Consider the following 26,363-nt stretch of genomic DNA (forward strand, 5'->3'; position numbering starts at 1 on the left):
AACCATTAAATGGCTAAGTCAACAAACTATGTGATTCGGATGGCTGGGATCCAGGATCTGCCCCGAATAGAGACTCTATACAGCTCTTCTAGTACCCGTCACTTCGGTGAGAAGAGGAGGCCTCCCCTGATGCAGCTGTTCTCTGAGCATCAAGCCTATCGGCTGATTGTCTACGATCCCAACCAATTCACCAGCCTTCTGGCGTACTGCGAGTTCAACATTCACCCCAACATTCCAGTGCTGGCCAACGACCTGTGGCTGCACTGGCTAAGTGCCCGCTTCTGGTAGGTTTATGAAACCACCCGGTAAACTCTTTTTTGATTGATCTCTCTTTCTCTCCATCTCTCTCTCTCTTTGCAGCTTGGACCTGCCCCTCAGTCTGCTGAACTCGATGTTCTTAAACTTTTTCATCTGTCGGAATGACCATCCCACCATTCTAATAGACATCATCATGGAGTTATTCTACAACGAACACAAAGTACATTTTTTGATTATCGCTATGCCACCAAATCTCCAAAGGACCGATGCATATGATTCCGTACAAGCGTACGGCCAGATATATTACCCCAAGTTGTTTATATTATCGGAACAAAGAGGTCTTCCTTCGATTATTATAATCAATCGCAGAGACGTCATGCCAACCATCTCCTTTCGGAAGGCACTGTAAGGCCCTGTGAATAAGGGAATTTCGCTCTCGCTTAAGCCCTTTTTCACCGCACAGACCCGAGGACAACGACGACATTGTGGAGATGATAGACCACGAGGAGCCGGAGCTACGGAAGCAAAATGGAGATTTCTACATAGCCGAGGAGCTTCTCGCCTCAGAAAGAACTGGGCAAAACGAGCTAATCGTCGTTGCTGAGGTAAGTTTTTTGAGCCCCACTTTAAAGTACTGTGCAGAGAAATCTCCAAACAGTTGGCCGACTCTATCGCAGGCCTGATGTGGCTAACGGACAAGCTGGATGTGGAGCTACTGGCAAAAAACTTTCATCTGGATCGACTCGGTAACCTTACTCGATGCACGCCTGGAGCCAAACATGGCCGGGTTACCTTCGAAGTCATGTGAGTGGTTTGAACATTGCATTACTACAGGATTGAATTCTTTGAGGTCTGACTTTTCAGTTCGGCGCACACTAAGCCGTATAAAGATCTATATTCAGAGTCCGTACTAATCGGAAAACAGAAAACTTCAACGGGCAGCGCCACGACTATGTCCAGTATAATGTTCACGAATAATCCGTTAGAGACTGACTTCCAGCTAAGGCATAGCCATCTTCTTACCTCCCGCTATAAGTCCATCTACGATGGTGGGTTCGACTCTATCTCAAAGACCGAATCTGTGGAATTTGTAATTAAATATTTTTAGATCTGCGCAAGGGTCATTACTATATGAACGCAGAACCGGAGATATTGGAGATTGCCTTCGATCTGCCAAACGACGAAGAGCACTACGATAAAGAAAATGCAGTCCAGTACTTCAGGAGGGCCTCCAGCGCATTTCTGCTGAAGATGTTCAATCTGAATCCTAAGGTGAGGATTGAGTTTACATTTTTCTATCTTTCTGCCATGTTCAGCGCATTTCCGGAGCTCGATTACTGTGTGCTCAGAGTGCCACACACATCGACGGGGTCCAAGAGTCTGAGAGAGTTGATTAGGTTTTTCTTGGTGAGTACAAGAGAAGTTCTCATAGCCACTGGGTTCCAGCATCCATTGTTTTTCCAGCGGACTGCACATCGTCCCAATAGCACTGTATCGGATAGTCTATTCGTTGCTCACCGCTGCACTCTGTTTGGGGACCTACACATTTTTCCCCTGAAGAAGAGTGAACTCGATGAAATTACAACCCTGTTGCGGTTACCGTCTCCTTCTAAGGAGACTGTATATCCCGACGGGGATCAGGAGAGTGGGATAAGTTGGACAGTGTCTACCCAGATACCACCGGAGGGGTGTCAAATCATTGACCAAATCTTCTCAGACATTTTCAGCAACGACGAAACCGAATTCACCTGCTATACCATACACTGCGGCAACTCCAAATCCCGCACTATAGTTGGTTTTATTGTGTTGCGGTTAGTGAAAGTGAATTAGGGGTGCTGCCGCAATAAGTCTATTCTCTCGTATCCTCCAGGCCCTTTACTGACTATGACGCTCTCAGCAAGAAATTCTTTCTGCCTCGGGATGAGTTCTTTCTGACTTACAGGCGCGGGGAGATCGTCATATTCAAGCTGCATCCTCTTTTCCACATCTGGTGTGACATAATCGTTCGATCTGTGGCAATCCAAGATAATTATCGAGAACTATATTACTTCCACCAATTTATGGTGGGTTGAACTGCCTCCTGCCTTACTACAGTCAATCTATAGTTTTGGTTTCTTTCAATTTTGTAGGGCCTTTCGTTGCCCAACGATCTAATGTACAACATGATGCCTGTGGAGCCGCGTCGGGTGACGAGGAATTGGTTTCCGCAAAACGACACGGACGGTATTAAGCGACAGATTGATACGGTTAATTTCCCAAAAATCAACTTCATCAGCGATCATCTGCACGTCGTCTGCCACAATCTGTTGCCCAGCAAGCCGATGGGCATTCCCAGTCCGTTGGTCATTGTGGGCTTCTCTGATATATGTCGGGCCTTCCTGCGCCATATTATCTTTGGTTGGAACAGTAAAGAGTAAGTGCTGCAGGTAGCCATGAAATGAAATTTAATAATGAAATAAAACTGAATCGTATGTAGCTTTGCCAATTTCAAGCGATACAACTGCCTGCCCATGGTCGATATCACAGTGATAGTGCCACATGGCGTGGTGGAGGCGGCCTATGATTCCGACTTCAGTTGTAGCTATTGTAAGGGGAACAAGCTATGCTATGTGAGCATTGGCTCCAGCTGTCCCTTTGTGAAGGACGCCACGCACCGAATGGATCTGCGGCACTGGGTGCAGTTTGTTCCTGGCAATCTGGAGTCTATCGATCGGTGGGTCTACCTGACGTGAGTAATTTCTCTGATGACTCTGATCTCCCTTTGATAATTTGCAGGACTGAGAAGGTGATTCGCTTGTCGGACAGCTGTAATATCCGCTACGAAAGGTTACTTCTGCTAAATGACATTAGGTACGGGTTAAAAGACGAGGACACCACTGTCGCAATGCCGCACAACTATTCAGTCATTAATTATCGCCTCGACAAAGTAATACTCTACCACAAGCTGCAGAACTTATTTGAAAACGATTACCTGTGCACTCCGATTATCATCTATGGCTACAGTCTGGCCGTGTACGAGTGCATCAACTTTCTTGTTACCCATGGCTGCCAGCCAAAGGACATCACATATGTGCAGCCGCATATTCCGGTGGTATCCGAACAAATCCTTTATCCCAGAGAGGACGCTGGGTTGGATCCGATTCTCATAGAGATGGTGGCCGATTTGGGCATAGAAATTTACTTGTCCGCCAACTTTAGCAGACTAATCTTCTTCCCCAATAAGGCTAACATCGAGAGCGTAGAGTTCCAGCTCATTCCCAGTCAGAAACTAATCGTTTTGAACTGTGATATCTTTATCAATTTTAACGAGAGTTTCATGTGCTCAGGATTTGAGAGAAGTAGATCATGAATACTCGCAATTAACTTTTTAATTTATATTCCTTCACAGTACTGCTTGCCTCTGGAATTGAGCTGTCAAACAAAAAAATCATTGTCAATAACGAGTATTGTACCAACGACCCCAATATTTATGCCATTGGCCAATACATCACCATGGTTCCAAGTCCCAACTATCAGTACACTCATACCAATCCCCAAGAGTGCGCTGAGAAGGTAAGCCCTCAGTGCTCCGAAAGTACTGAACAGTACTGAACGATTCCTAGAAACTCAGTGTCGTCTCCTTTAGCTGGCTTTCGTCCTAAATATGCAGGCTGGATCGACTCAGCAGCGTTTCTCGAAGGTGAATATATTCACGGGCCGTCTACCGCTGGATTACCAGGTAGTGAAGATAGTTGCACCCCAGCCCCTGCTTAAGGCTCAGCTGTCTAGTGAATATATGGAGAGCATGACGACGTATCAGGATGGCGATTTCTGTCGCGTTCGAGTGAACCCCAAGATGATTGTCATGGAGATTGTGTGCGTCACAAAAAAGGTAATAGTTTTCTGTTGTAGCTAATTTGGGATCGCATCAACTTTGTAGCTCCTTCTTTAGAAAAAAAGCTTATTGTTTCTCGAATACTTTTGCGGCCGGCACGTGGCTCTGCTGAATAACATGAGGGACCGGTGGAAGAGTGGCTGGATAGAGAATTTCCTGGAGTATTTCGAACAGCCCTGGACAGAACTTATAATGCACGAAAGATTTCAGGATCTACAGTTGAAGAACCGCCGGTCATTGCTGGCCATATTGATGATGGATACCAACACTAATTTACGCGATGCAGACAATAGACACAGTTTGGAAGAGGCTCAGAGAATGAAGCTAGAGAATAACTTGATTGAATTTGTGCGAACATATCGCAAGGAATTTGTCAATGAGTTTGCTCTGCCAGAGGAGTTTAATGCTCCTACATGGTAAAATATCTCGTTTCTAAATTAATTTGAATATATTTTCATATTTTAATTTGAAAATCTGCTGGAATTAGTTCGAAAATTCACAGAGATACGCGTACGGTAAGGGTGTACTTCTTTCTGTATTGCATACAACGCTACATATCTAGACAAATATAATTGCAATTTTTACATTGTACAACACATTAACTCTATAAATATAAAAGGGCGAAAGACAATCGTATCCTTCCCTTGGGATTATCCTAGAGATTTTGTTAATCGCTTCGTTCTGTCGTCAAGTTAGCTAGTAAGTTTAGTATAACATCATCCATCTATCTCTGTGGGTTAGCTAGCTTATTAAAATATACTACAAAGGGAGTCTGGTGTCTGGAGTCTAGAGGGGAGTGCAGGTCGAGGCCCGGCGTCGTGGCTGGTTGCGGACAGGGGGCAGGGGGCTGAGGCCACTGGGGAAGACGATGACGTGGTGATTGAGTCGGTTTCATATGCCCTGCAAGAACCTTCGTAACTCCTCCTCAGTGTCGAAGATCATGACGGGGAAGGGCGATCCCGGAACGAACTCGCCCGCCCACTTGACCTCGACGCGATAGTCGCCGGGCTCGGTTGGATCGTACTGCAAATGATTTAGATAAATTTAAGCATTACGATAGGCTAAAAGGCTCGTTCTCCCCTCTTACCTTGCACAGGATGGTGCGATCTTTTTGGCTCTCGCGCTGCATTTCCACGCGGAAGGCGCCCTTGGGACCGCGTACGCGAACTGTCAGCTGTCCTGCTCCGGCGCCACGTGTGTCGCAGATGAAACGGGACTGGAAGGTGGCCAGTACACCGTGCTCTATGCCCGGGCCATAAACGCGAACCTACGGAGGAGAAGAGCCATGAGTATATCTGTGTATATAGTCAATATGATTTTCTCAACTAACCTTGCTGGCGTCTGGTGCTCCGGCCACTTTTAAAGCGAAGGGAGAGCCGGGCACATTTTGCCCGCCATACTTGATGGTCAACAGATGACGACCCGGCTCCTGCGGCTTGATGTTTAGGGTGAATGTGGCATCTCCATGGTCGTAGAGCTCGCAGTAGGCCACCTTGCGGACACCGGCACAGTGGGCGGTTAGTTCGCCAGGACCTGCTCGCCTGGTGTCAATCCACGACTTGATATCCTTGCCTACAATACCGTGGCGCAGGCCCTCGCCGGAAGCAATCACCTTGGAGGCATCCATGGAGGAGCCCACAGCCACTGTGAGCGGACAGCCCTTGACCAATCGGCCGTTCCACTTAACGGACAGTGTAAGTGTGCCCGTGGTGGACTTCTGCGGCGTGTACGAGGCCAGCCATATGTTTTCGCTGGGACGGGGCTGCGACAGGCTGACGGCCAGCGATGTGTTGTCCTGGCTGGTGCATAGGACTACCTCTGGCCTGCCAGCCGGCGCATTCGAGGCATCGATAGTGAAGTGAGCCGCCTCGCCCGCCTGTGCCGCTGCCAGACCACGGCCCATCAGCTGAACCTTATCCGCAGCTTGTTGTCCTGTGACAAAGGCGCTTCTCGGACATTGGGTGATGGTCAGTCCGCTCCAGGTCAGGTCCAAATCGTGCTCCCCCGCAGCCAGATTCTCTCCAGTGATGTTGAGGCACATCTTTCCATCAGACATCTGGTCCACGGGTATCTCGATACCATCGATGCTACAAACCAGCTTGCCAGGTCCCGCATTATCCACCTCGAAAATGATGCGGGCGGGTAGAATCAACCGTCCGTCATGGTCAACCAGCGTACCCCAGCCACCCACTGGCGTGACCTTGTTGGACTCCACGCAGGAGATGTGCCAGGGCGAGCCGGGCAGGCTGCCTCGATTGGGGCAGCTGGCTCGGATCTCGTATTTGCCGACCGAGAGGATTACGTAGGAGATGCGCCACTCGTTATTGCCCAGAGCCTTGATCTTTGGCTCAATGCGTTCTCCATACTCGTCCAGTCGTTCGATCTGCACATTCGGAGCAATAGGACAGTAGACCACAAACGAAGCCTCCTTGTTCCGATGACACACCTCCAACCCATGACCAGCTGCCCTGGCATCGTTCCTCACGCCACTGGCCGAGGCGGTGAAGTTCAGGGGCGAGCTGGGAATCGTCTCCCCGCCGTACATCAGCGTGAGCTTGTAGTTTCCTGGCTGGGAGGGCACAAACTCCACGTTGTAGAGGCCTTCCGACTGCTCGTTAATAAGAACGGGCAGGCTCTGGTTGCTGGGCGAGATGGCGAACGCCTCCAGCTCGGCTGTTCCGGCATTGTCCGTGCGCACGGTGAAGCTGTTGGGGCTGTGCAGTGCTAGTGATTCCTTGGTGACGCCTTGGATGCTGACCTTGCTGCTGTCGAAGGACTCACAGGTGAAGGGACTGCCTGGCAGCGGCTTTGATTGATGAAGTACCTCTGCGAAACATCAGATTAGTAAGGAACTGAAATGTGAGAAATCGATCTTTTATACTCACCAATCAGGCATTGGCCCGGCTTGTTGATGCTGAATTCCGCCTGAAGATGTCCGTTCTTGGTCTGGTAGCAGCGGACGGGCAGCGCCTGTCCTCCGGGGCCCGACACCACCACATCAAACTCCCTCGCCGGCCTCTTCACGGTATCAATAGCAAAGGACGTGGTCTTGCCCACTCTCGCCTGGTAAAGACCCAAACCGCTGACGCTGATCTCCTTCCCGGCACTGGCCGGCAGCACGTTGATCTCCAGGGGCTTCAGCGAGATGGGAACGTCGTTGAATAGGATGCTGATCTTGTGGGGAGCCACACGGGTTGGCTGATAGACGATCTCATAGACGCCGGCCTTGTTGGGTCCGCGGATGGTGTGTGGAACCTCGGTCGCTCCGCAACGGACAAGGGCAGAAAGGTCCCCTTGACCGGCCTCGTTCAGGGAGACGCCAATGCTGGCCGGGCGATGGCAGAATGCCTCCCCCACCTCTGTGATCTTGACGAGCATTGGATCGAAGGCGCAGAGGGTGCGCGATCCAATGTGCTGGCGCGTCTCCCGATCGATGAAGCGCAGCGTGTAGTTTCCAGTCACATGGGTGCGGAACTCTGCCGTCTGTCGATTGATTGTGTACGGCACGGACTTCTGATCGGGGGATATGATCTCCACGATCTGATCATCGGCCGGGAAGTCAATGGCGGCCAGGCTGCCAATCTGTATGTGCTGCGTGTGCTGCTGGATGTCCACGCGGAAGGGACTGCCATCGACGGCCACCTCGTTAAAGGTGATGTTCACATAGTGGGGCTCCGTGCTCTGTGGCACAAATGTCACGTCGTACAGGCCTCGGGCACAAGCCACCACCTCGGCCTTGACTGTGCTGCTGTCGGTGGAGACTACCAGCTCCAAGGTGCCCTCACCAGCTCCGGCTGCATCCACACTGAATGTCACAGGAACTCCCAGTGTGGCCGGACCATACTGCTGCTCCAGTCCGCTAATGCTGACACGCGAAACATCGAAGACATTGCAGCTGAAGGGCGAACCGTTGATGTGCTGGTCATTCGCGGTCACGCTGATCAGGTGACGACCCACAGTGCTGGGCCGGAAGGAGGCGGAGTAGCTGCCACCATCGTGCTGGCTCATCTGGCAATGTTCGTTGTCACCCGATGGAGAGGTGACAAAGATCTGTGGCTCCACTCCCTCGAAGCCTTCCAGCTCGAAGGTGTTGTCCATCTTGACGGCCGCCTGCTTGAGGCACTCTCCCATAGCCATGGCGCGCGGTAGTCCCATAGATGGCGAAGCGGCCGCAGCTGCAATGTGGCAGCTGAAGGGCGACCCCGGCACGGGATGGCCATTGAAGCGTACCGAGAGCGAGTGGGAAGCCGCCTCCGTTGGCTTGAAGTTCACCTTGAAGCGAGCATTGCCCTCGGATTGGACAAAGTTGGGTACATTCTTGCCATTGACGGCCACAATGATCTCCAGATTGCCAGCTCCCGCCTGGGAGGCATTGATTCCAAAGCTGACGCTCTTGTTGACCACACCGGCTCGGATGTCCGTGACAATCACCTTTTCCGCAGAATATGCCTTCAAGAGGAAGGGGCTTCCTTCAACATGGCCACCGCCGGGCAGGCGAACCTCCACCGAATGATCGCCCACTTCCATGGGCTCGAACTTCACGTTGTAGCCCAGGGCGGAGGAGCCCAAGGGGTCGATCTTGACTGGAACACTGCGGCGGGCGGGTCCCAGCACTTCAACGGTGGGCTTGGTGTCCGATTCCACCACAAATTCGAAGAGCCTTCCAACGCTCACCTTGTCCATCGTCTCTGGGGATTGGATGCGAGCTGCGGCGGCCACGCGGCAGGTGAACGGAGACCCAGGCACATCCTGGCTGTTGAACCGCAGCTCCACGGTGTGGCTTTCGGCCTCACGGGGCGTGAAACTAATTGCATAGGTGTGCTGTCCTTGGGCCTGAGCCGAGGTCGGTACTCGGCCGCCATTCACAGTCACCTCCAAATTTCCGGGACCCGCCTGGGAGGTCTCCACCAGAAAGGTGACGGGCTTGCCGACTGTTCCACTGCTTACATTCTTCACCTTGATGGCGCTGACATCGTAGACCTGGAATAAGTAAACGATTTCAATATATCTCACTTCCAGATTGGGTCTGGAGTGCATACCTTCGCTGCATAGGGACTACCGGCGGTGGCCAATCCATTGACCGTGACATTGACGCGATGCTCGCCCACGACGCGAGGCACAAACTCGGCCTTGAAGACGCCCTCAGCGGACTGATGTACCTGGGCAGGAACTGACTGGCCAGCAGGTCCTGATTTTCATTTTTTTTTTGTTTCATTTCGTATTCATTTTTAGTATTGATTAATGATTATTTCGATTTTGATTTTGATTTTCGATTTCGACGCGGCCGGAAACGAGTTTTGAGATTGATTTCGTTTGTTTGTTTGTTTTGTTGAAATTCAGTAATTGGGCAACGATTTTGTTTGGTCGAATGTGTGTGTTTGGTTAGTGTTTGTTCGGATTTTTCAATCGCGAATGAAGCGAAAAATTTGGAAAAATGTTCACACAATTAGTAATGGAATTAATTTGATTGAAACTTTCAAATGTCTGAAAGTGTAGGGTCTGCTTTGGGTTAGTTGTGTTTCGAGTCATTTGAGTCATTTACTGGGGAGTGCAGTTAGTCGTTTAAAGATTGTGCTAGAAAGGGTTAGTAGACTGACAGATGGCATGGGTCAGAGACACTATAAAGAATAGGATAAAGATTTCATATATATGTACATCTTTATACAGTGTAAACTAAGAGAGTCCCTGCTGGATATACACAACCTATTAGGCGTACGTTTGATTGAAACCAGTTTTTATTTAGATCCGAGTAATGCTACAGTGTATAATCAGTATCAGTATGGAACGGATTAGTATACAATCGGACATTAGTAAATACTTCATTGTGTTAATGTATTGTGGGGTATATTGGTATTGGTATTGCCATAGAGTTTCATTCGACAGGACACTCTTTGGGGTTATTTGTGGTTCGGACTGTTAGCGAAATAGTAAGTATATATACACCTGGTAAACGGAATGTATATATTAGGGGGCGGAGAGCATTGAGGGAGCTCTCGCTTTGTATAGTATAGATAATAAAAGTAAGTATATGCATATATCTATATATATATGTATATATATATGTATAGTCTAGTACAAAAGATTTCGCCGTCCTGAAATATAATACAGATATAAAAGTGAGCAACATTATTACAACAAGACCGTAAGATTACGAACAAAGCACATACACACAGACACAAGTTACACACAGGAATACGATCAAACTAAAGTAGCATCTGAATGGTATCTGAATGGGAGAGGGACCTGGTTCCACTACTCGTCGAACCTGCGAATACTGCGGACAATCCCAGACGAAGAGCAAGACCCGGAGCGACCACTACGAGTAAGCGAATGATAAATGTGTCGCATAATTACACACACTACAGGGAACTACTACGGATATACGAGTATCTCATAAATTCACTCTCTAAATGGGACTGCAGCACCCTAGCCTTCCCCACAGAACCCACAACACAGTTACTACAGGTGGGGAGGAGTTGGAGGTGGAGGTGGAGGCATGCATGAGAGTTTCCACAACAGTTTCCGCTCATACAAAGTGCAGCATGAGGCACGATGAGAGAAAGATAGAGAGAGCGGGTTGGGGTCAGGGGCTTTGTGCGTGCGCGTGTTTGTGGAAAATGTGCTGTTGTATGAGAAAGTTGTGCGATGCGAGTACAGATACCAGATACAAGATACAGATACGAGACACAGATACATTTACAGTTACAGTTACAGTTGCGTGAGATGTATGCAAATTGAATCCAATCGAATACGAATAATACGCTTTGGCCGACACAAAACATTTAGCAAACGGGCAATTAAATTACGGATCTTAGGACTAGACTAAACCAATGCGGCGAACACATATAGAAGGCAATGAGTGGTGGACCTTGGGATGGGGACACGACACAACTCATGATGGTGGTTAGATCGAGCGAGAGAGAGAGCGAGCGGGGGAGCGACAGCACAGCAATCACTGGCCACCGGCTTACATACCTTCAACATTGACCTCAATGTCTTCCAAACGTCCGCCATTGTGATTGATTACAAAAGAATTGGTCTGATGCACGGGTCCGGGTCCGCCGAGCGACACTTGGGGCCCGGCCACGCCCCCGCTGATGCTGACCGTTATGGGGCACCCGGGGACGGGCATTTTGTTGAAGGACACGTTAATCGTATGCTCGCACGACTCGGTGGGCACAAACGAAACGGAGAATCTGCCAAAAGAGAAAGAAATCAAGTGTAAGTGGCTGTACCATGGAGATTTGCATCCAGTTCTCCGCTCACCTTGCACTGCCCTGCGGATGCACCTGCGTGGGAATGTTCTGTCCCTTGGCCGAAATAGTTATCTCCAAGTTGCCCTCACCGGCATCGCCCGCATCGACAGTAAACTGCACGGGTCGACCCATTGTGCCGCGGGAGACGCTGCCCACGACCACCTTGCTGGCGTCGTACGACTTGGCCAGGAAGGGTGTGCCCTGGACGGCGAAGCCATTGTACTCCACATTTATCGAGTGCCCGCCGACGCTGGTGGGCGTAAATTCGGCCGTAAATCCAGCATGGATATCTCCCGTGACACGAACGGGCAACTCCCCGAGGGGACCGCGCACGCTGACGGCCAGCTCGGCGGCCCCGCCTCCGCTGACGGTGATGTGGAAGGAGGAGGGCCGGTTGACGGGGATGAGCTCCAGGTTGGAGAGATTGAGCAGGACGCGAGAGGTGTCCGCCACGGCGCAGACGAAGGGACAGCCGCGCACCGTTTCGCCATTGAACTTGATGTCTATCAGGTGGGACTTGGCCTGCTCCGGCGTGAAAGAGACCAGGCAGCGACCGCCGCCCACCACCTGGACATGATTGGGGACTTCACCCTCATTGATGGATATCTCCAGCTGTCCCTCGCCCGCGGCACTCGCGTCCACGCGGAACTGGCACGGCTGGCCGACCACTCCGCCATTTACTTCGGTCACTTGGATCAGACTGGAGTCGTAGACCTTGGCGATCAGAGGGCCACCAGCTATCTTCGTGCCATTGATGGACGCATCGATGACGTGCGTTCCCACTTCCGTGGGGACGAACTCGATGCGTGCAGCACCATTTGCCGCCTCATGGGTGACTCTGGCGTTCAGCTTTGACTTGTTGGGAGTCAAAACCGTTGCCACGCACTCGCCCTTGCTCAGGCTTTGTCCAGGAGGCGGCAGTATCTCAAAAACCGCCGGCGTATTGGCGGGCACAAGGCGTGTGGATTCGCCCAGAGCGGTTAGGCCGGGTGAGGACATGATTTCAGCGTGCCACGGTGAACCTGCAATCGACACAGATAATGATGATCATGAATAATGATAGAAATAACAATAATATTTTCAATTTAAAGAGCTAATAAGGTCAATGCTAAACAATGATAGTTGACCCACAAAGAGAGTCGATGCAGCTGCACTTTTGATGAGATTGGAATGGTTTCGATAGAGCTTAACTACAAGTACTACAATCAGATGCAATCTAGTGCAATCTGGAAGATGGAGGAAATGCAAATCACATAGACTATGTCTCTCTCTATCTATCTATTTATCTCTTGAACTGCTCATGTACCCCTCGCATATCTTGGTTGGCTTCCGCTGAGACTTTGCATTGTTTCTCGCTGCCGCTCATTATAATTGTCGCAATCTCCATTTGCGCCGCCTCGCTGCAAACGACAAGTGCGTATCTGTATCTGCGTGTCTGTGTATCTGTGTTGCAGGTGGGACAGGAAGGCAGGAAGGCAGGCAGGTAGCAGGCAAGCAAGCAGGCAGTCAGCTCTTTAGACAATCAGCTCTCAAGAGTCGATGCGACATAATTTGCCAAAGCTAGCTCAGGAATGTTTCACAACATTCAGCTGGCAAGCTCGATTCAAGCCTCATTAAATAGTTGGAGGAGCCCCAATTTGCGCCGGTGGGCTGGCGGTGGAGATTGCCGATGGCCAATTGGCTCGTTAAATGTTTGTTTGTTTACTGCCACTCCAGAGAAGTGCTCCGTATGCCCCGCGAGATCTCACAGCTGGGAGCCAATTTCATTGGACGCGGAGGCCGAGATGATGCCGCCTCAGTTTTGTTTGCTGCCGGGCGCTCAAATTTACTTTTGTTTCTGCAACTTTCCTTGCATTTCTCTTTTTGCAATTGTTGCACTTTTCCTTTTAGCGCAGTCGTTTGCAGTCCGCTGCTGCAGCCACTTTTTTTTATGGCTTTCCATGAAAATTGCCACAACGGTCAGGCGTCAGTTCGATGGAAAAAAAATCAAACTGTTGCGCTGTCATACTCGTAGCTCAAAACTCGCTTTGACTCGACTTCCCCCCTGCTGTTGGGTCTGTTGGGTCTGTTGGGGCTGGCTAGCCCATGGCTTGCGCAAATCGTTTAACTTAGGATTTGTCTCTGGCTCTCCCTGGGAAACTTTTACAACTTCTGTTTGCCCAACCAAAAAGAAACTGCAAAAATAGAGTTCCTCTTCTGTTTGCTTTTAGCACTTTGGCTTGAATAGTTTCTGCTTTACTGTTGCGACTATTCTCGCAATCGGGGCCATCATTAATCAGTTATCGCATACACATAACTCTATTCAAAGCTGGGGGGCTATGCCAGAACTTACAGTTAGGCGACCGCCACATCTACACTGAGGGAAAATTAACCATCAACCATCGATATGGTATGAATTGGGGTGCTCTGAACGCTCCCAGGAGCTTTATAGTATAACTGAATGTACATTGATCTTCTGTCAGTGTAGAAAAGCTGCTAGCAGCGCAGCAAGTAAGAGTTGCCAGCTCGTTAATTAGATTCACTTTACTCTGGCTGGCTGCATGCTGCTTTTCAGCCAGTTCCCTCCTCGTTGTAGGCAAATGCAAGAGCATCCGACAACCGACTAACCCACAGCTGGTTCTCCTCAGGCCGTGTGCTCGCTCTGCTGGCCGGTTTCCCGGACCGAGTGCTAATCGCTACGCTGAGTTGTGGCAGTGGCAGTGGCCTCTCGGCCAGAGAACAAGTGCAGCTAGATTCGAACGTAGTTATTCAATCTGCATATGCATACGTATACGCGGGACTGTCTCTGGTTTGCGGGTCTGGCTCTGACTTCGGTTACGTGACTGGCTGCAGAAGCCCGTTAGATGGCCTGCAGCTGTCGCCGGAGCCTGACTCTGGCTGACCGTTAAACTGAAATATTTTTCGTGTGTTACAAAAGAAGATTTACGTTTTTGTGGCTGGTTCTTGTGCTGGATTGTGGCTGCTGTCGACAGTGCAAGATTGTAGCGGCGAATCGGGATTGGAATTGGAATCGGAATCGAGGTCTGAAAACGCGTGCGGCAGACCTTTTTCTTTTGTTAAATCAAATCACAATCGTTGGCGGCACGTCTGAACTTGAAAGAGTTGGAAATGAATTTTGTGTGTAGCGATTATGTCAGCGAGTTGTAAATGATTTATTTATAGTATACGCGAGCACTGCGTATTTCTTTATGTTATAGGCGCTGCAATCAGAATTTCAACAAGAGAAAAAACACAACGATTAAGCGAAAAACATTTTTAAGAATCTGCGGAGCGATGCACAAAGTGGCATCGCGGCACGATCACGATTCGGCGCACGTTTTAATCGCGTTTTGCCACAACCGGCGAACGATTTAATTGCTTTAACTTTATTATTTTTAATATATTTATCGCGATAATCGGACTCCAAGCTCTGCTGCGGGGCGGGCGGTGCGGGGGGGGGGGGGGGGGGGGGGGGGGGGGGGGGGCCGCAGAGACGTTGACGAATACAAAAACCAGTTAATGCCGCTGTTGTACTTTCAGCGTTTTCGACAATTTTCGTTATTAAATTATGCGCGACTCAGACAGGCAGCGGTTTCACTTTGGCTGCCACTCGTAAAAATCCCAAAGAGTCGAGAGCTCTGGAAGTGGGAATGTGTGCCAATATGTTGGCCGAGAGGGAGCGGAAATGGCCATAAGCGCTGGGGTAAAAGCCTGCCCCATTAGAGCGGGGAGAGCTGGAGAGAGAGGTGTGGCCGCTCATTGTTAGCATAAACGCACGAAACAGAAAAAATAAAGAAACGGTACGAACAAAACCAAACGAAAACGAAAATATATATACATAGTATGTATGTATGTATATATTGGTGTGCTCAAGTCGGTGGAAAGTGGCCGACGTGGCCAAGAAATTGCAATCTCCGGAGGGATCTCTCGGATCTCTCGCATACCTGTCGCGCCCTCCACCGCATACCTGGCTGACAACCTATCCCAACGGGTTTCGGCTGTGGCCGAAGGAAAACAACCGCTTGGTCCGCACTTCCCTTAGAGCGCTCGACTTTGATTTCCGCCTGCAGCGAGATATACACAACTGAGGCATGCAACAAGTGCGCCTTGAACCACATACTGATACGGGTACGGGTACGAGTACGAGTGCGAGTACGAGTACGAGCACGAGCACAGCGAAAAAATGTATCTGCGCCTTTGACAGCAGCAACTAGCCGCAGCTCAAGTTGCAGTTGCAGTGGCACTGGCAGTCGCTTGTGGCAAGAGCGAAACAAAATGGCTGCCCCTTTGTCATCGCAGATAAATTGCACTCGGGGAGACAGTTTTCTTCGCATTATTGATTTGGCCTAGGCAAAACGCAGGCAGGCAGGCAGGCAGCCAGACCCACTCCCCAATCCGCGCCCCGCTTGGAATGCCTGAGCTTAAAGGTTCATTAAACTGGTTTTCGTTCGCCCTGGCAGTAGCGCCCCACACAAAACGAGAGACCCCAAAAACAGAGAGTGGAGTGGCAGCGGAGACGTCCGCATTTGATATTAGCATATTTCTTTGGCTTAGAAATCTCACACGGAATCTTTTCGATTCGCTACACATTCCAGAAACAATCCACTCTGTTCTTCTCTCGGCCAACTGTTGTTTCTTTTGTCGGTTTGCTTATGTTTTCGGTTTTTGTTTTGAGCCTAACAAACAGTTCTTCACATTTTTCTTAGGCTCTCAGCCGTCAGTCAGTGTTTCCATGCGTTTCTTGCCAATTTTAGCTTCACTGCGTTGCGATGCGATGCGATGCGATACGATCCGATCGTGGTTAACTGCGCCGCCGACGTGTCAGATTCGTTTCAAACGCGAGCTGTGACTGCCAACGCGACTCTGGAGCGGAGCGCCATCAGCCACCAGCCACCGCCACCAGCCAGTGAGCATCCGTTCGAAACCCGTCGAGCAGGTAGGAGCCGATCATTCGCTGAGCGCGGCAGAGCGTAAAGCACCGAACGATCACGGCAGGTGAGCACAGGTGAGAGCAGTTCCAGCGATCGAGAGTTACAGTCAGGTCTAAAGAGAGTGAGCGAGGGAGAGGCTTTTATTCTCTCCCGATATCACCGATATGGCTCTGCACAGAGGTGAATACATTTGCTGAGCTATGAAAATTCTGGGACTACTTTTAGGCTGACACGCAATAACAAAGACCAAATCTATTGGTGCCTTAGAGAGCTGTGCTTAAGAATATAGTCCCCTCCCCTTCCGCGTTCTACCACTCAATTTCCAAATCCAAACCTGTGGTTACTTATAGCTACAAATATAGACAATCCGCCCACAGCTTGTCGAATTCTTAAAATTAAAACCGACCTGCAACCGTTTCGCCATTGAAGGTGATCTGCACAGTGTGCGTTCCATGCTCGTGCGGTGTGAAACTGGCAATGAATCTTTGTCCGCCCAGCGAGCGCACCGAGGAGGTGACACGTCCGCCGTTGACCAGAATCTCCAGGTTGCCAGAGCCGGCCTTCGATCCGTCGATCTCGAACTCAACGGGCCGGCCAATGGAGCCATTTGGTATATCCTGCACTCGTATGGCCCTAGCACCAGTAGCATTGCCGTCTATGGGCCGAAATCTCGACAACGAACTGTAGCCATAGCCGGGAGAAGGCAAGGGACCATGTCCATTGCTCTCGGTGACCACATGCTCGCTGGACTCCTTGACGGTCTTTGTGTAGCCGCCAGACTTGTCCGTGTACGTGTTGTTCGAGTGTGACTTGACTGTGATGGCACTGGGTCTGCAACAGATTGATACGACGTTGATTAAGGATGCCAGTTGGATCTCTTAAATGGTTGCTTACTTATAGCGCTCTGCATTGTCGGGCGAGTCACGACGGTAATCCGACTGTTGCTGTTGCTGCTGCTGTTGTTGCTGTTGCTGTTTGTGTAAGGCGAATTTGTTGTACTGCGTGTTCCGGTGCGTCTCGTGGTCCAGATCTGGGCGATTGTATTGGAGTTCAGTGTTTAGCTGCGTCTCGGTCATGTTCGCCAGCGATTCGAGCGAATTGTGCGAGAGCATGTGCTTCGTCTTGTTGATCACGTCCCAGCTGTCGCGCCTGGCCGATGCCGGCTTCATGGAGGACACCCTCACGTTGGAGGAGTGATCGATGCGCGGCTCCGGGGAGCCAGTACGACGTAGTCTTTCCGCTGTGCCATAGAGCGAGGGACTTGCCCGCACATTGGAGTCCGTGACGTAGTTCGAGGATGACTTGTAAGTCGAGGAGCTGGACTTCTCCACGGTTCGCGTTGTCTCATAGCCATTCTGGGGAGAGTTGTAGAAACGGGGGATTAATCAGAGGATCTGATATTCGCAAGGGGTTATCCACCTTGTTCAAAGTGCTGGTCACCGGACTGCCCATGCGATGTGTGGCCGTCGTGATGTAGGCGCTATTCGGAGAGTAGCGCTGCACAGGCGAAACCGAGGCGTGCCGGGGGCTGCCGCTGAGGTTGCGCGTGGAGCTCTCAAACTGATTCGATGTCTTGATGGTCAGCGGACTTTGGGTGTGCATCTCGCTGGACCGTGTCTGTGGGAGGAGGGAGCAGAGCACGGAGATAAGTGGACATTCTGAACAGTGGTTTAACACATAGCTGGCAATAGACATTTTCCCGGTCGTCGGATTTTGGGTTTTGGATTTTGGGATAGCAAAAGGAAACAAACAAAATTTAGTTACATTTAGTGTGGGACTAGGTATTGGACTAAGCGAGCTGGTCACTGTGCTGGTCAGCTGCTGGTGTCGCTGCTGGTAGCTGTTGCTGCTGCTGCTCTGGCTCTCGCGCTCTTCACGCGGAGGCGTCAGCTTGGGCTTGGCCGCCCCGCGCCGCTGGCTGTACAGCTCGTTTTCCTTGTCGTAGTAGTAGTCGTTCTTGATGGAGCTGCTGTTGGAGGTCTTCGAGTCGCGACGCCCGCCAGTGGGGCTCTCCGTGTACAGGTCCGCTGAGTTCAGGTACTTCACCGTCGGTGAACCGCTGATCGGGGGGGGCGGAGGTGTGGATGTGTGGTTCTCCTGTCGAATGTAATTTTCAGTGTGTGTTCGGGGTGGGACAAGGGTTTAGTGTTAGTCGTGGGTTAGCCAAATCATTCAATTTCGATGAGGTGTGCCAGGGAAGCGTTAGCCACAAAGCCCGTGCCGCATGCATGCTCGTCTCCGCATGCATCTCACTCGTTCACTTACCTCGCTCTCCCGCTTATAGTACCTGGAGCTGGAGCTGTGGTAGTCGGTAGTGTCCAGCTTGGGCGAGTACTGCGGCGAGTAGCTGTTGGTCCGCTCGGCCGTATTGTGGCGCGACAAGGAAGCGTTGCGGTAGTCGTTGTGCCGTGCATTCGTCGTCGAGATGAAATGCATCGATGGACTCTCCGAGCGGTGCTTGCTCTCGTGCAGGGGGCTGCTGCGCGTCTTTCCCGACCGTCCCTTGGTGCCCACGCGCATGCTGTGATTGAGATCCACCTTGTAAATCATTCTATATGCTTCTGGTATGCAATACACTCACATGAAGGGCGATCCCTTGACATCGTAGCCATTGAAGTAGATGTAGACGCGGTACTTGCCATTCTGGCGCGGCATAAAGGTCACTCGGTACTTGTTCTCGACGATCTTCTCCACGGAACACACCAGCGAATGCTTGTCGTGAACAATGTCCACGTGCAGTTCGCCGGAGACGCCCACGCCGCGGGCATCCACCTCGAAGGTGTGGGCACGCAGGGGCATGGCTCCATCGAGGCCGTGAACGGAAACGCCGGAGGCATCGAACACCGCGCAGGTGAAGGGCCCGCCCTGGATGTGCCTGCCCTGGTAGGTGATGGCTATCTCCCAGATGCCAGCCTCATCCGGCTTAAATATGGCACTGTGTCCCTCGTCGATCTTCTTCAGCGGACAGTTGTGGGAGATGCCCGTGGGGGAGACGGCTGTAACGAGGATGTCCTCCGTTTTGGGCGCTCCCGTGGCATTGACCAGCACTTCGACGAGGCTGCCCAGGGCACAGGGGGCCATGCCGGGCGGGGCCACCTGCAGCTGGCGGGGCAGGACGCGGAAGAAGTGGCCCCCCAGGCTGTCCTCGCCAATCTCCACCACGATTTCGTGCATGCCGTACCGTTCCGGCACGTAGACTCCTTCGCCATGGGCATTCGGGCGCACCGTCTGACCGGGCTGGCCGGAAGGCGGCACCACATGGCAGCGCACCGAGCTCAGGCTGATGTCCCGCGACATTACATCGATGCGGAAATGCGTCTGCGTGTGAAACAAGCATTAAGCATTAACGACACTCACTCCGGCATGGTGCCTCATGACTCACCGGCTCGCCCACCCGTCCGGAAGTACTCTCCAAATAAACGTTGACCAGGTCGGACAACGGCGGACGTGGGGGCACCCACTGCAGATTGGCCGCGTAGGCCATGATGCCCAGATGCTCCACTTCCGGGGTGGCCATGTCCTTGGCTGTGAGTATGGGCTGTACGCCCAGTTTGGCCCCAGCATCCACCGCCTTCCGTATGTTGTTCTCGTAGTGGAAGGGATCTGTGCTGAGCTTTTCCGGCGCTGGCGCCGAGCCGCCCAGTCCCTTAATGATTTCGCACATGACGCGGCCATCATTCCAATCGGTCTGTGTGTGAGAGGAATGAGGCAAAATTAAAATGCAATTTAGAATGAATCCAGGGGCAGTGCTACTGTGATATCGATCTACTCACAGTAAAATTCTTCACAGGATCTTTGACCTGCGTGTTCACCCATCGCATGGTGGCATTGTAGCCAGGACCGCCGGGCTTCATGAAGTACGAGAGGTACGTCATGCCCGACAACTCGTCCAGCCATGGCGAGGCTAGGTATTCCGGTTCGAGGACCTTGGGCACTCCGAACTCGCGCTGCGCCAGGTTCATGGCGTTGGTGCAGTTGCGCACACTCTGACTAGGATCGAGGCTGCGCCAGTGTGGGAACAGGCCCGGCTGGCAGTAGTCCAGCAGTGCCGCCAGATTGACGCCGCTGTTCCAGTCGGTGGTCAGGTTGGTGATCTTGCAGTCTGGAAGTGCTGCTTGGAGCCAGGCCAGCATCAGCTTGCGGGGCGGGAACTTGCTGCGCCCGATCTGGTAGCGGACGATCAGCGACCAGATTAGGCCGAGAATCAGCTTGACATTCCCGTTGATGATGTCCACATTGCCGATGTTCACCAGCTTGATGTGGTCCGCCTCGATGGATTTCAGGGCCGTGGTGGCGTTCTCCAGATAGTGATGTTGGTTGGCTGGCCGCCGGTTCCAGGAGGGCTTCAGCGGACGCGTCTGCAGGCCCTCCACGAGGGCGCACAGACAGGTGCCATCGCAGAAGTCCGTTGCCCAGTCATGGACCTGAAAAACGGGAAATAGTTTCCACCATCATTAGCATTGTGCGACGCCCTCCCGTGCATGTTCGTTCCTCTGTTTGCCCGCCCTCCTAATGAGCAATCAGCTACAACATAACTCGTGGCCCACTTTACAAGGTGAACCGCCCGAGCATGGGCATGGGAACACCACATACATACATACATACATACATACATACATACATACATATGTACTTATCCACTCTTCACCGGGGAGATGCTTTCTCCGTATGCTCCGGCGACGAGCCGGGCCGGGTGCAGGCAATTGTGAGCGATTTTAAGAATTTGACATAAAGCTTTTTATCTGCTCGCTGTCAGCCTTCAGCCGGAGGCGTAGACCCAACCCAAGCCGGAGACAGGCACTGAAAACAATCGCGTGTCTGTTGCTGTTTGTTTGTGCCGTAGAAAATATTCATTGGATGCCATAAAATCTTGCACAGCTCTGTAGCAGGTAGCTCTCTAACAAGCTGCCGCCTCCTCAGGCTGTTATTTGTTGTTTACTGCTCTCTCGGAATTGGCATTAAATTTTGAAAATGCCTCTGCCTTCGGAGGAGTTAATCAACAGCGTGAGATGCTGCCTTTGCCTCTTCCACGGCCCATAAGAAAGCCCATACGGAAAGAGTATTCCACCTTCTCTATGGAAAGTCTGGGAGCGCCTCTTCTTTGCTTTTATGCACATGTCATACAAAGTTGATTGCAATTTCATTTGTCATAAACGCGTACTCGCGTACACCGGAGCTAGAATAGTATATGGTGTACTCGAAGAACAAATAAGTGCTCCGTCGGCACTCTCCATTTGGCCGGGTGACCCGAATAGACGTCGCGATGCCAGGTCTCAATTAGCGCTGTTTACTGCTGGGGTCTTCAGCCTTGCTCATCTCGTTTATTTTGGCCAACAAAAAAGCACACAAATTATGCGAGAAACTCGAAAATTCAATCTCGGACAAAAGCTGTAGCTTGTTTTTGTGCTCGAGCATTGTAACTGGTAATGGGAATCATCGATGCGTCGGCCTTGGCATTCAGACCCCCAAATATGGTCGGTTCAAGTCGGACCGGACTGTGTTGTGCGTGTGAGAAAATCACTACGACTGACTGTCAGCCAGTAGTCCCGTCCCTGGTCATATAATTGACAAATGAAATGCATTGTTGCTGGAAAACTACTCGCAGACGTACACGTACTCATGGAATTATTATAATTGTAATCGCTCATGCTGGCGCTGTGGAGCGGGGGGAGTCCGCTTGCCATTGAAGTCGCTGAGGCGCGTGGGCGGGCGGGCCGGGTTGAGCTGAGTTTTATGAGGCAGGCCATTTAAGGCGAGTTGCGGAAGAGCTCAGAGCTCCAGTTTATAATTCGGATTGACGCTTTGTCACCTGCCCAAGCGTGGAAGGGGTCTCGGCTTACACAAGCGTTCACTTTCAGCTTGATCGGCGATCAGCGATCCGCGATCCGCGGATGACCGCTGATCAACGTTCTCAGGCCCTGCTCCGACAGCCATTCGATAGTTCTACATACTTAGCCATCCCCCGACTAGCCCCATTGAATTGGTAATGTAATTGTTTTTTTTCGCTTGATCGGTCAGCCAGAAAGTGTTGCATAACCCGCTGACAACGACTGACAGCGACTGACAGCGGAACTCACCTGCATTCCCGTCTCGCGCAAATGCTCGTTGACCCAGTTGCGGAAGGTGTTCGCCTGGATCTCCACCCAGAGATCCTCGTTGCCGCGTATGTTCATGCCCTTGGCGGCGGTGCCCTCGGGGCTGCGGGCCACCAGGCCCGCGTGGGTGATCTTCTGCGTCTCGGTGCTGCCATCGGTGTTGTGCTTCAGAAGACCCGCATGCGTCACCTTGGCGCCCTTTATGTCTTTGACGTCCATCGTATTGGCGCTCTTCTCACTGCACTCTCGCACTGTCGCACTTCACTTTACTTTCCATACATATAGCTATGGCTATGATCTATCACTGATCGGGAAACGAGAGCCAAAGAACATTTATTGATTAGACGCGACACAACAATAACAAGTTTCAGTTTCAGTTTCGTTTGCACACGTTCGTGGCTCAATGGGGACTGTTGGCTACAAGCTGGGAGCTGTGCTGTGTAACTTCTCTCTCTTGCTCAGATCTGGTCTGGCCAAAACAAACCATGACGTCATGCCCCAAAGCTCAAAGCTCCAACGAGAGAGAGAGAGGCAAAAATGTGGTGGGCTCATGTGCGAATATCTCTGAATCTGAATCTGGCTATAAAATAAAACTGGTTTCGTCAGCTCCAAGCCCAAACGAAGCGAGCGAAAAGGAAAATTGAATATACTACTCGTACACGTACAGAAAAGAGTCTGAAAAATAACAGAAATCACTTAGGTTGGAATTTCGCCGCAACACAATTCGCTGGGGCCCGCTGAGATCTGGTGGGCAGAGTGCCATGTGTATAAGTCTTTCACAAAAGCCACTCCAGAAGGCCGCCGAGGTTTGCTCGGTGTAAACGTGGGAGCTGCTGATAGTATTAACAATAACAATAACAATAAAGTACGGCTAGTAATGAAATCTGCCACGATCAATTGTCAATTGTCTGGCTGTTTTCACTTGTCGCACTTTTACCCTAACAATTTGAGCAAACTGAAAGTTGACTGTTTTGTTTAGCTCCCCCGCTCGACAGCAATCAGTGGCAACAATGTTCAAAGCCAGTGGCAAGATTTCTGTTTGGATTTCTGCATTCTTGGCATGGTGCCACGGCTCCCATAGACCGAAGACAACGAGGCGTCAAAGAGAGTCTAGCAGACTTAATTATAGGAAATCCGGTTAGCACTCATAAGGCCATAACCGTAGCCATAACCGAGCATGTATATCATAGCCAACACCAGTTCTGAACCGGGGCTATATGCAGATCTCCAAATACTATTGATTGGCAAACAATTCAAACTGTTTACCCCCATCGCAGATGACATCACTCTCACTCATCTCACCGCACTCATCTGCGAGTGTTTGAGTTGGATGAGTTGTCTGAGCAATATCTTTACGTGACACTGGCCGACACTGGAGAGTACGAAAGTAATTGCGTTGCCTGAATTGCATAAATTAATGGCGGAACAGCGGAGAAAAGGCTGGGGGAGCAACTCCTCCGAATTATGAGTGATCCCCGGCTGATGTCATCTACGAGTACTGACACTTGACATTGGCAATGAACCTAATTAGTTGCAGCCCGCAGCACTCGGCTCCACCTCACTCTGTGTTCTATATTCAGCTCGGACAAGGTCATGGGAATGGTAATGGGAATGGGAATGTCGCTGACGCACTGACCGCCTGCCTTTGTTTGGCAGTTTGCACAGTTGGTCAACTCCACTCGGCTCGGCTCCGCTCCGATCCACTCCCCTACTCTCCTCACTCTAGAGGGCCAGCAAACAAACAAGGAAAGTGTTAACATCGTTTTGTCGTGACTAAAATTGGTAGAAGAGGGCCAGGCAAACACACCTAGTTTAGGGCATTACGTAATTTCCAAATATCTAACGATATGTCAGCGTCAGCGTATTGCATTGGTAAATCTATAGATAGATAGATATGTGGATACCCATACGAAAGTATAGTATATCCATATCATAGAATGACTTAAGCACGTAGGTGTCTGGTATTTTTTACACTTCTCGATTTGCTTGCTGTCCGAATATATTTTATATGTTTTTTTTTGTTTTGCCTTGCCAACCCCCACACAGATCTGCCACGACGTCGTCGTCGTCGTCGTCGTAGCCGTCGTTGTCATCTGGCAGCCACCCACATGGCGTGGTTCAACGCCTCGTTCTGAACGTGGGTGCGATCTCAAGTTTGACTTTTGCCAAAAGCCAGCACCAAATGGTCATTGATTTGTGAATGACTGGAGGGATTTTTTCGAGCTACAACTCTGTTAACAATTCTGCTGCTGCTGCTGTGGGAATATATGTTGGTAAATGTTCTACGACATCGTCATTAAGTTCGAAATGTTGGAGACTAACCAGACTGGAGGACAGAAGCATAATTATGGTGATGAATGGGATATCTCTAGACTATACATAGATGGTGGAACTAAGTTGTCCATGCTTGAAGACTAAACGGAATGTAATTCTGTTCGATTTGTCTTATTTTTTGCTTGCAAGTCTGTTTCCTGTGGGCCCAAAACCGATTGTAACACATGCCAAATGTTTAAGGGCCACGCCTTTGGAGTATATGATGGCTCATTAAGGCATGATTCTATGGAATTGGCGGGGCCCAACAAGCGTTTGCTTTTGGCAACATTTATAGCTGTTGTCATGGATAGAAAACCCTCCCTGTACACCGTACGAATTCTACGATTGTACGGTTTGGGCCTTAGCCAAGTTTGTGTCTTCAGTCTTTTGATTAATGCCGTTAGGCGTCGCCAAAGCGCAGCCAAGCCTTGCTTTGCCCGTGCCCGTGCCCATGCCCATGCCCGTGCCTCTGCGTTTGCTACATTCCCCATTCTGGGGTCTGTGTTCTATTGTTTTTTAATTTTTGCTCATTACTTTGCTTCGTTTATTCGCTTAAAAGCCGCAGCGATTACAATTGGGAGTCTGAAAAGGTTTCCAAAGAGTCAGCCATCCGCTGGGGCTGGGGCCCGAAACTTTGGAGGAAACCAATCGAACAGCGAAAACGGAAAACCAGATTCAGAGGCAAGACTTAGAGCCAGACTCAGACTCAGACTCAGATTCAGATTCGCTTTCGGTTTTGTTTTCGCTTCTCCGCGCATTCGCCTATTATGCAATGGGCTAGGCCCGGCTCGGCTCGGCCCGGCCCGGCCAGGCCAGATATCTGAATAATTTCGTCGGACTAGACCCCGCCTGCGACTTTTAGTATTTATGAGTACGATTGTGGGCTAGTTTTGGCCGATTCACACGCCACGGAACGGCCGCCGTCCCGTCGCGTCGCTACACCCCGCACCGAGCCGTTCACGTGTTTAGCACAAATTCCACACGAAAGATATCTCCTCTAATTTAAGCAGCAGCTCAAAATTAGAACAAAAGCCCGCCTCGCCACACGGCACGCCAGTCTTTCGAGCGAACGAAACCACAAAGCCAAAGCGGAATAAGCGAAAAAAAGAATTAAAAATTAAACACAAAGCAAAGAGCGAGACACATGAAGATCCATAAAAAAAATATTGTTAAGATGAACGTTAGACGGGGAGTGACGCGGCACTGTGCGAGGGTAGAGCGATCCAAAAGTTATTAAAAAGTCGGAGGGAACACGGCACAAATATGCGCATGCGAGTACATACGACTGCGAGTATATGCATGCACGTATGTACTTGTATGTATGCCCAAAAGGTATATATAGATAGATGGTGTCGGATCTTGTTGGTTTTGTCTCCCTTTTGACACTTGTTGCTTACACTTCGATTCGTGGGGGAGGGAAACGCGGGTTAGCAATCAAATTCAAACACGTCCAGCGCGCACGAGTGGCTCACAACGACTAAAATTGGCAGCTCCGCCGCTGGCCCGATCCGAGCTTCAATTTCGAGCGATCCAACGCAGCGCTTCGGCCCCAGTCGCGAGCTTTTCTGGCTTCCAGTGGAAGTTGGATTGGAACGAACCGCTACGTCATCGTTTCGGGCCTGATCTTGGCTTGTTTTGCTTGCCAGCTTTGTTAGCG

The 26,363-nt window shown here is 50.7% G+C and overlaps 2 protein-coding genes across 5 annotated transcripts; one reads left to right on the forward strand and one right to left on the reverse strand.

The window, feature by feature from the left end:
- Nucleotides 1–9: 9 nt before the first annotated feature.
- Nucleotides 10–4,552, forward strand: LOC6591274 (cilia- and flagella-associated protein 61). Its single transcript, XM_026987081.1, has 14 exons — nucleotides 10–284; nucleotides 361–663; nucleotides 722–867; nucleotides 903–1,062; nucleotides 1,123–1,307; nucleotides 1,367–1,665; nucleotides 1,723–2,069; nucleotides 2,129–2,321; nucleotides 2,388–2,671; nucleotides 2,735–2,971; nucleotides 3,034–3,596; nucleotides 3,647–3,810; nucleotides 3,884–4,129; nucleotides 4,190–4,552. Exons 1-14 carry the CDS (start codon nucleotides 10–12, stop codon nucleotides 4,550–4,552), a joined length of 3,765 nt encoding a protein of 1,254 aa, XP_026842882.1.
- Nucleotides 4,553–4,648: 96 nt separating this feature from the next.
- Nucleotides 4,649–26,174, reverse strand: LOC6591275 (filamin-B). 4 transcript variants are annotated; one of them, XM_026986078.1, is made up of 17 exons: nucleotides 26,104–26,174; nucleotides 22,376–22,697; nucleotides 20,072–20,722; nucleotides 19,681–19,986; nucleotides 18,880–19,616; nucleotides 18,564–18,819; nucleotides 18,063–18,395; nucleotides 17,718–17,915; nucleotides 17,193–17,653; nucleotides 16,705–17,129; nucleotides 11,399–12,410; nucleotides 11,108–11,328; nucleotides 9,172–9,320; nucleotides 7,018–9,112; nucleotides 5,463–6,958; nucleotides 5,220–5,399; nucleotides 4,649–5,155 (listed from the first exon to the last, which is right to left on the reverse strand). In XM_026986078.1, the coding sequence occupies exons 2-17, from the start codon at nucleotides 22,610–22,612 to the stop codon at nucleotides 5,024–5,026; spliced, it is 8,889 nt and encodes a 2,962-aa protein (XP_026841879.1). In that variant the 5' UTR covers nucleotides 22,613–22,697; nucleotides 26,104–26,174; the 3' UTR covers nucleotides 4,649–5,023. The 4 variants fall into 4 exon arrangements, with proteins under 4 accessions (XP_026841879.1, XP_026841880.1, XP_026841881.1 ...); XM_026986079.1 differs by lacking the exon at nucleotides 18,063–18,395; XM_026986081.1 differs by lacking the exons at nucleotides 4,649–5,155; nucleotides 5,220–5,399; nucleotides 5,463–6,958; nucleotides 7,018–9,112; nucleotides 9,172–9,320 and adding an exon at nucleotides 9,846–10,224.
- Between the last annotated feature and the right edge of the window lie 189 nt (nucleotides 26,175–26,363).

Source organism: Drosophila persimilis, unplaced genomic scaffold, assembly GCF_003286085.1.
Source record: "Drosophila persimilis strain 14011-0111.01,24,50 unplaced genomic scaffold, DperRS2 tig00000002-arrow-pilon, whole genome shotgun sequence".
In the NCBI taxonomy this organism is placed as follows: domain Eukaryota; kingdom Metazoa; phylum Arthropoda; class Insecta; order Diptera; family Drosophilidae; genus Drosophila; species Drosophila persimilis.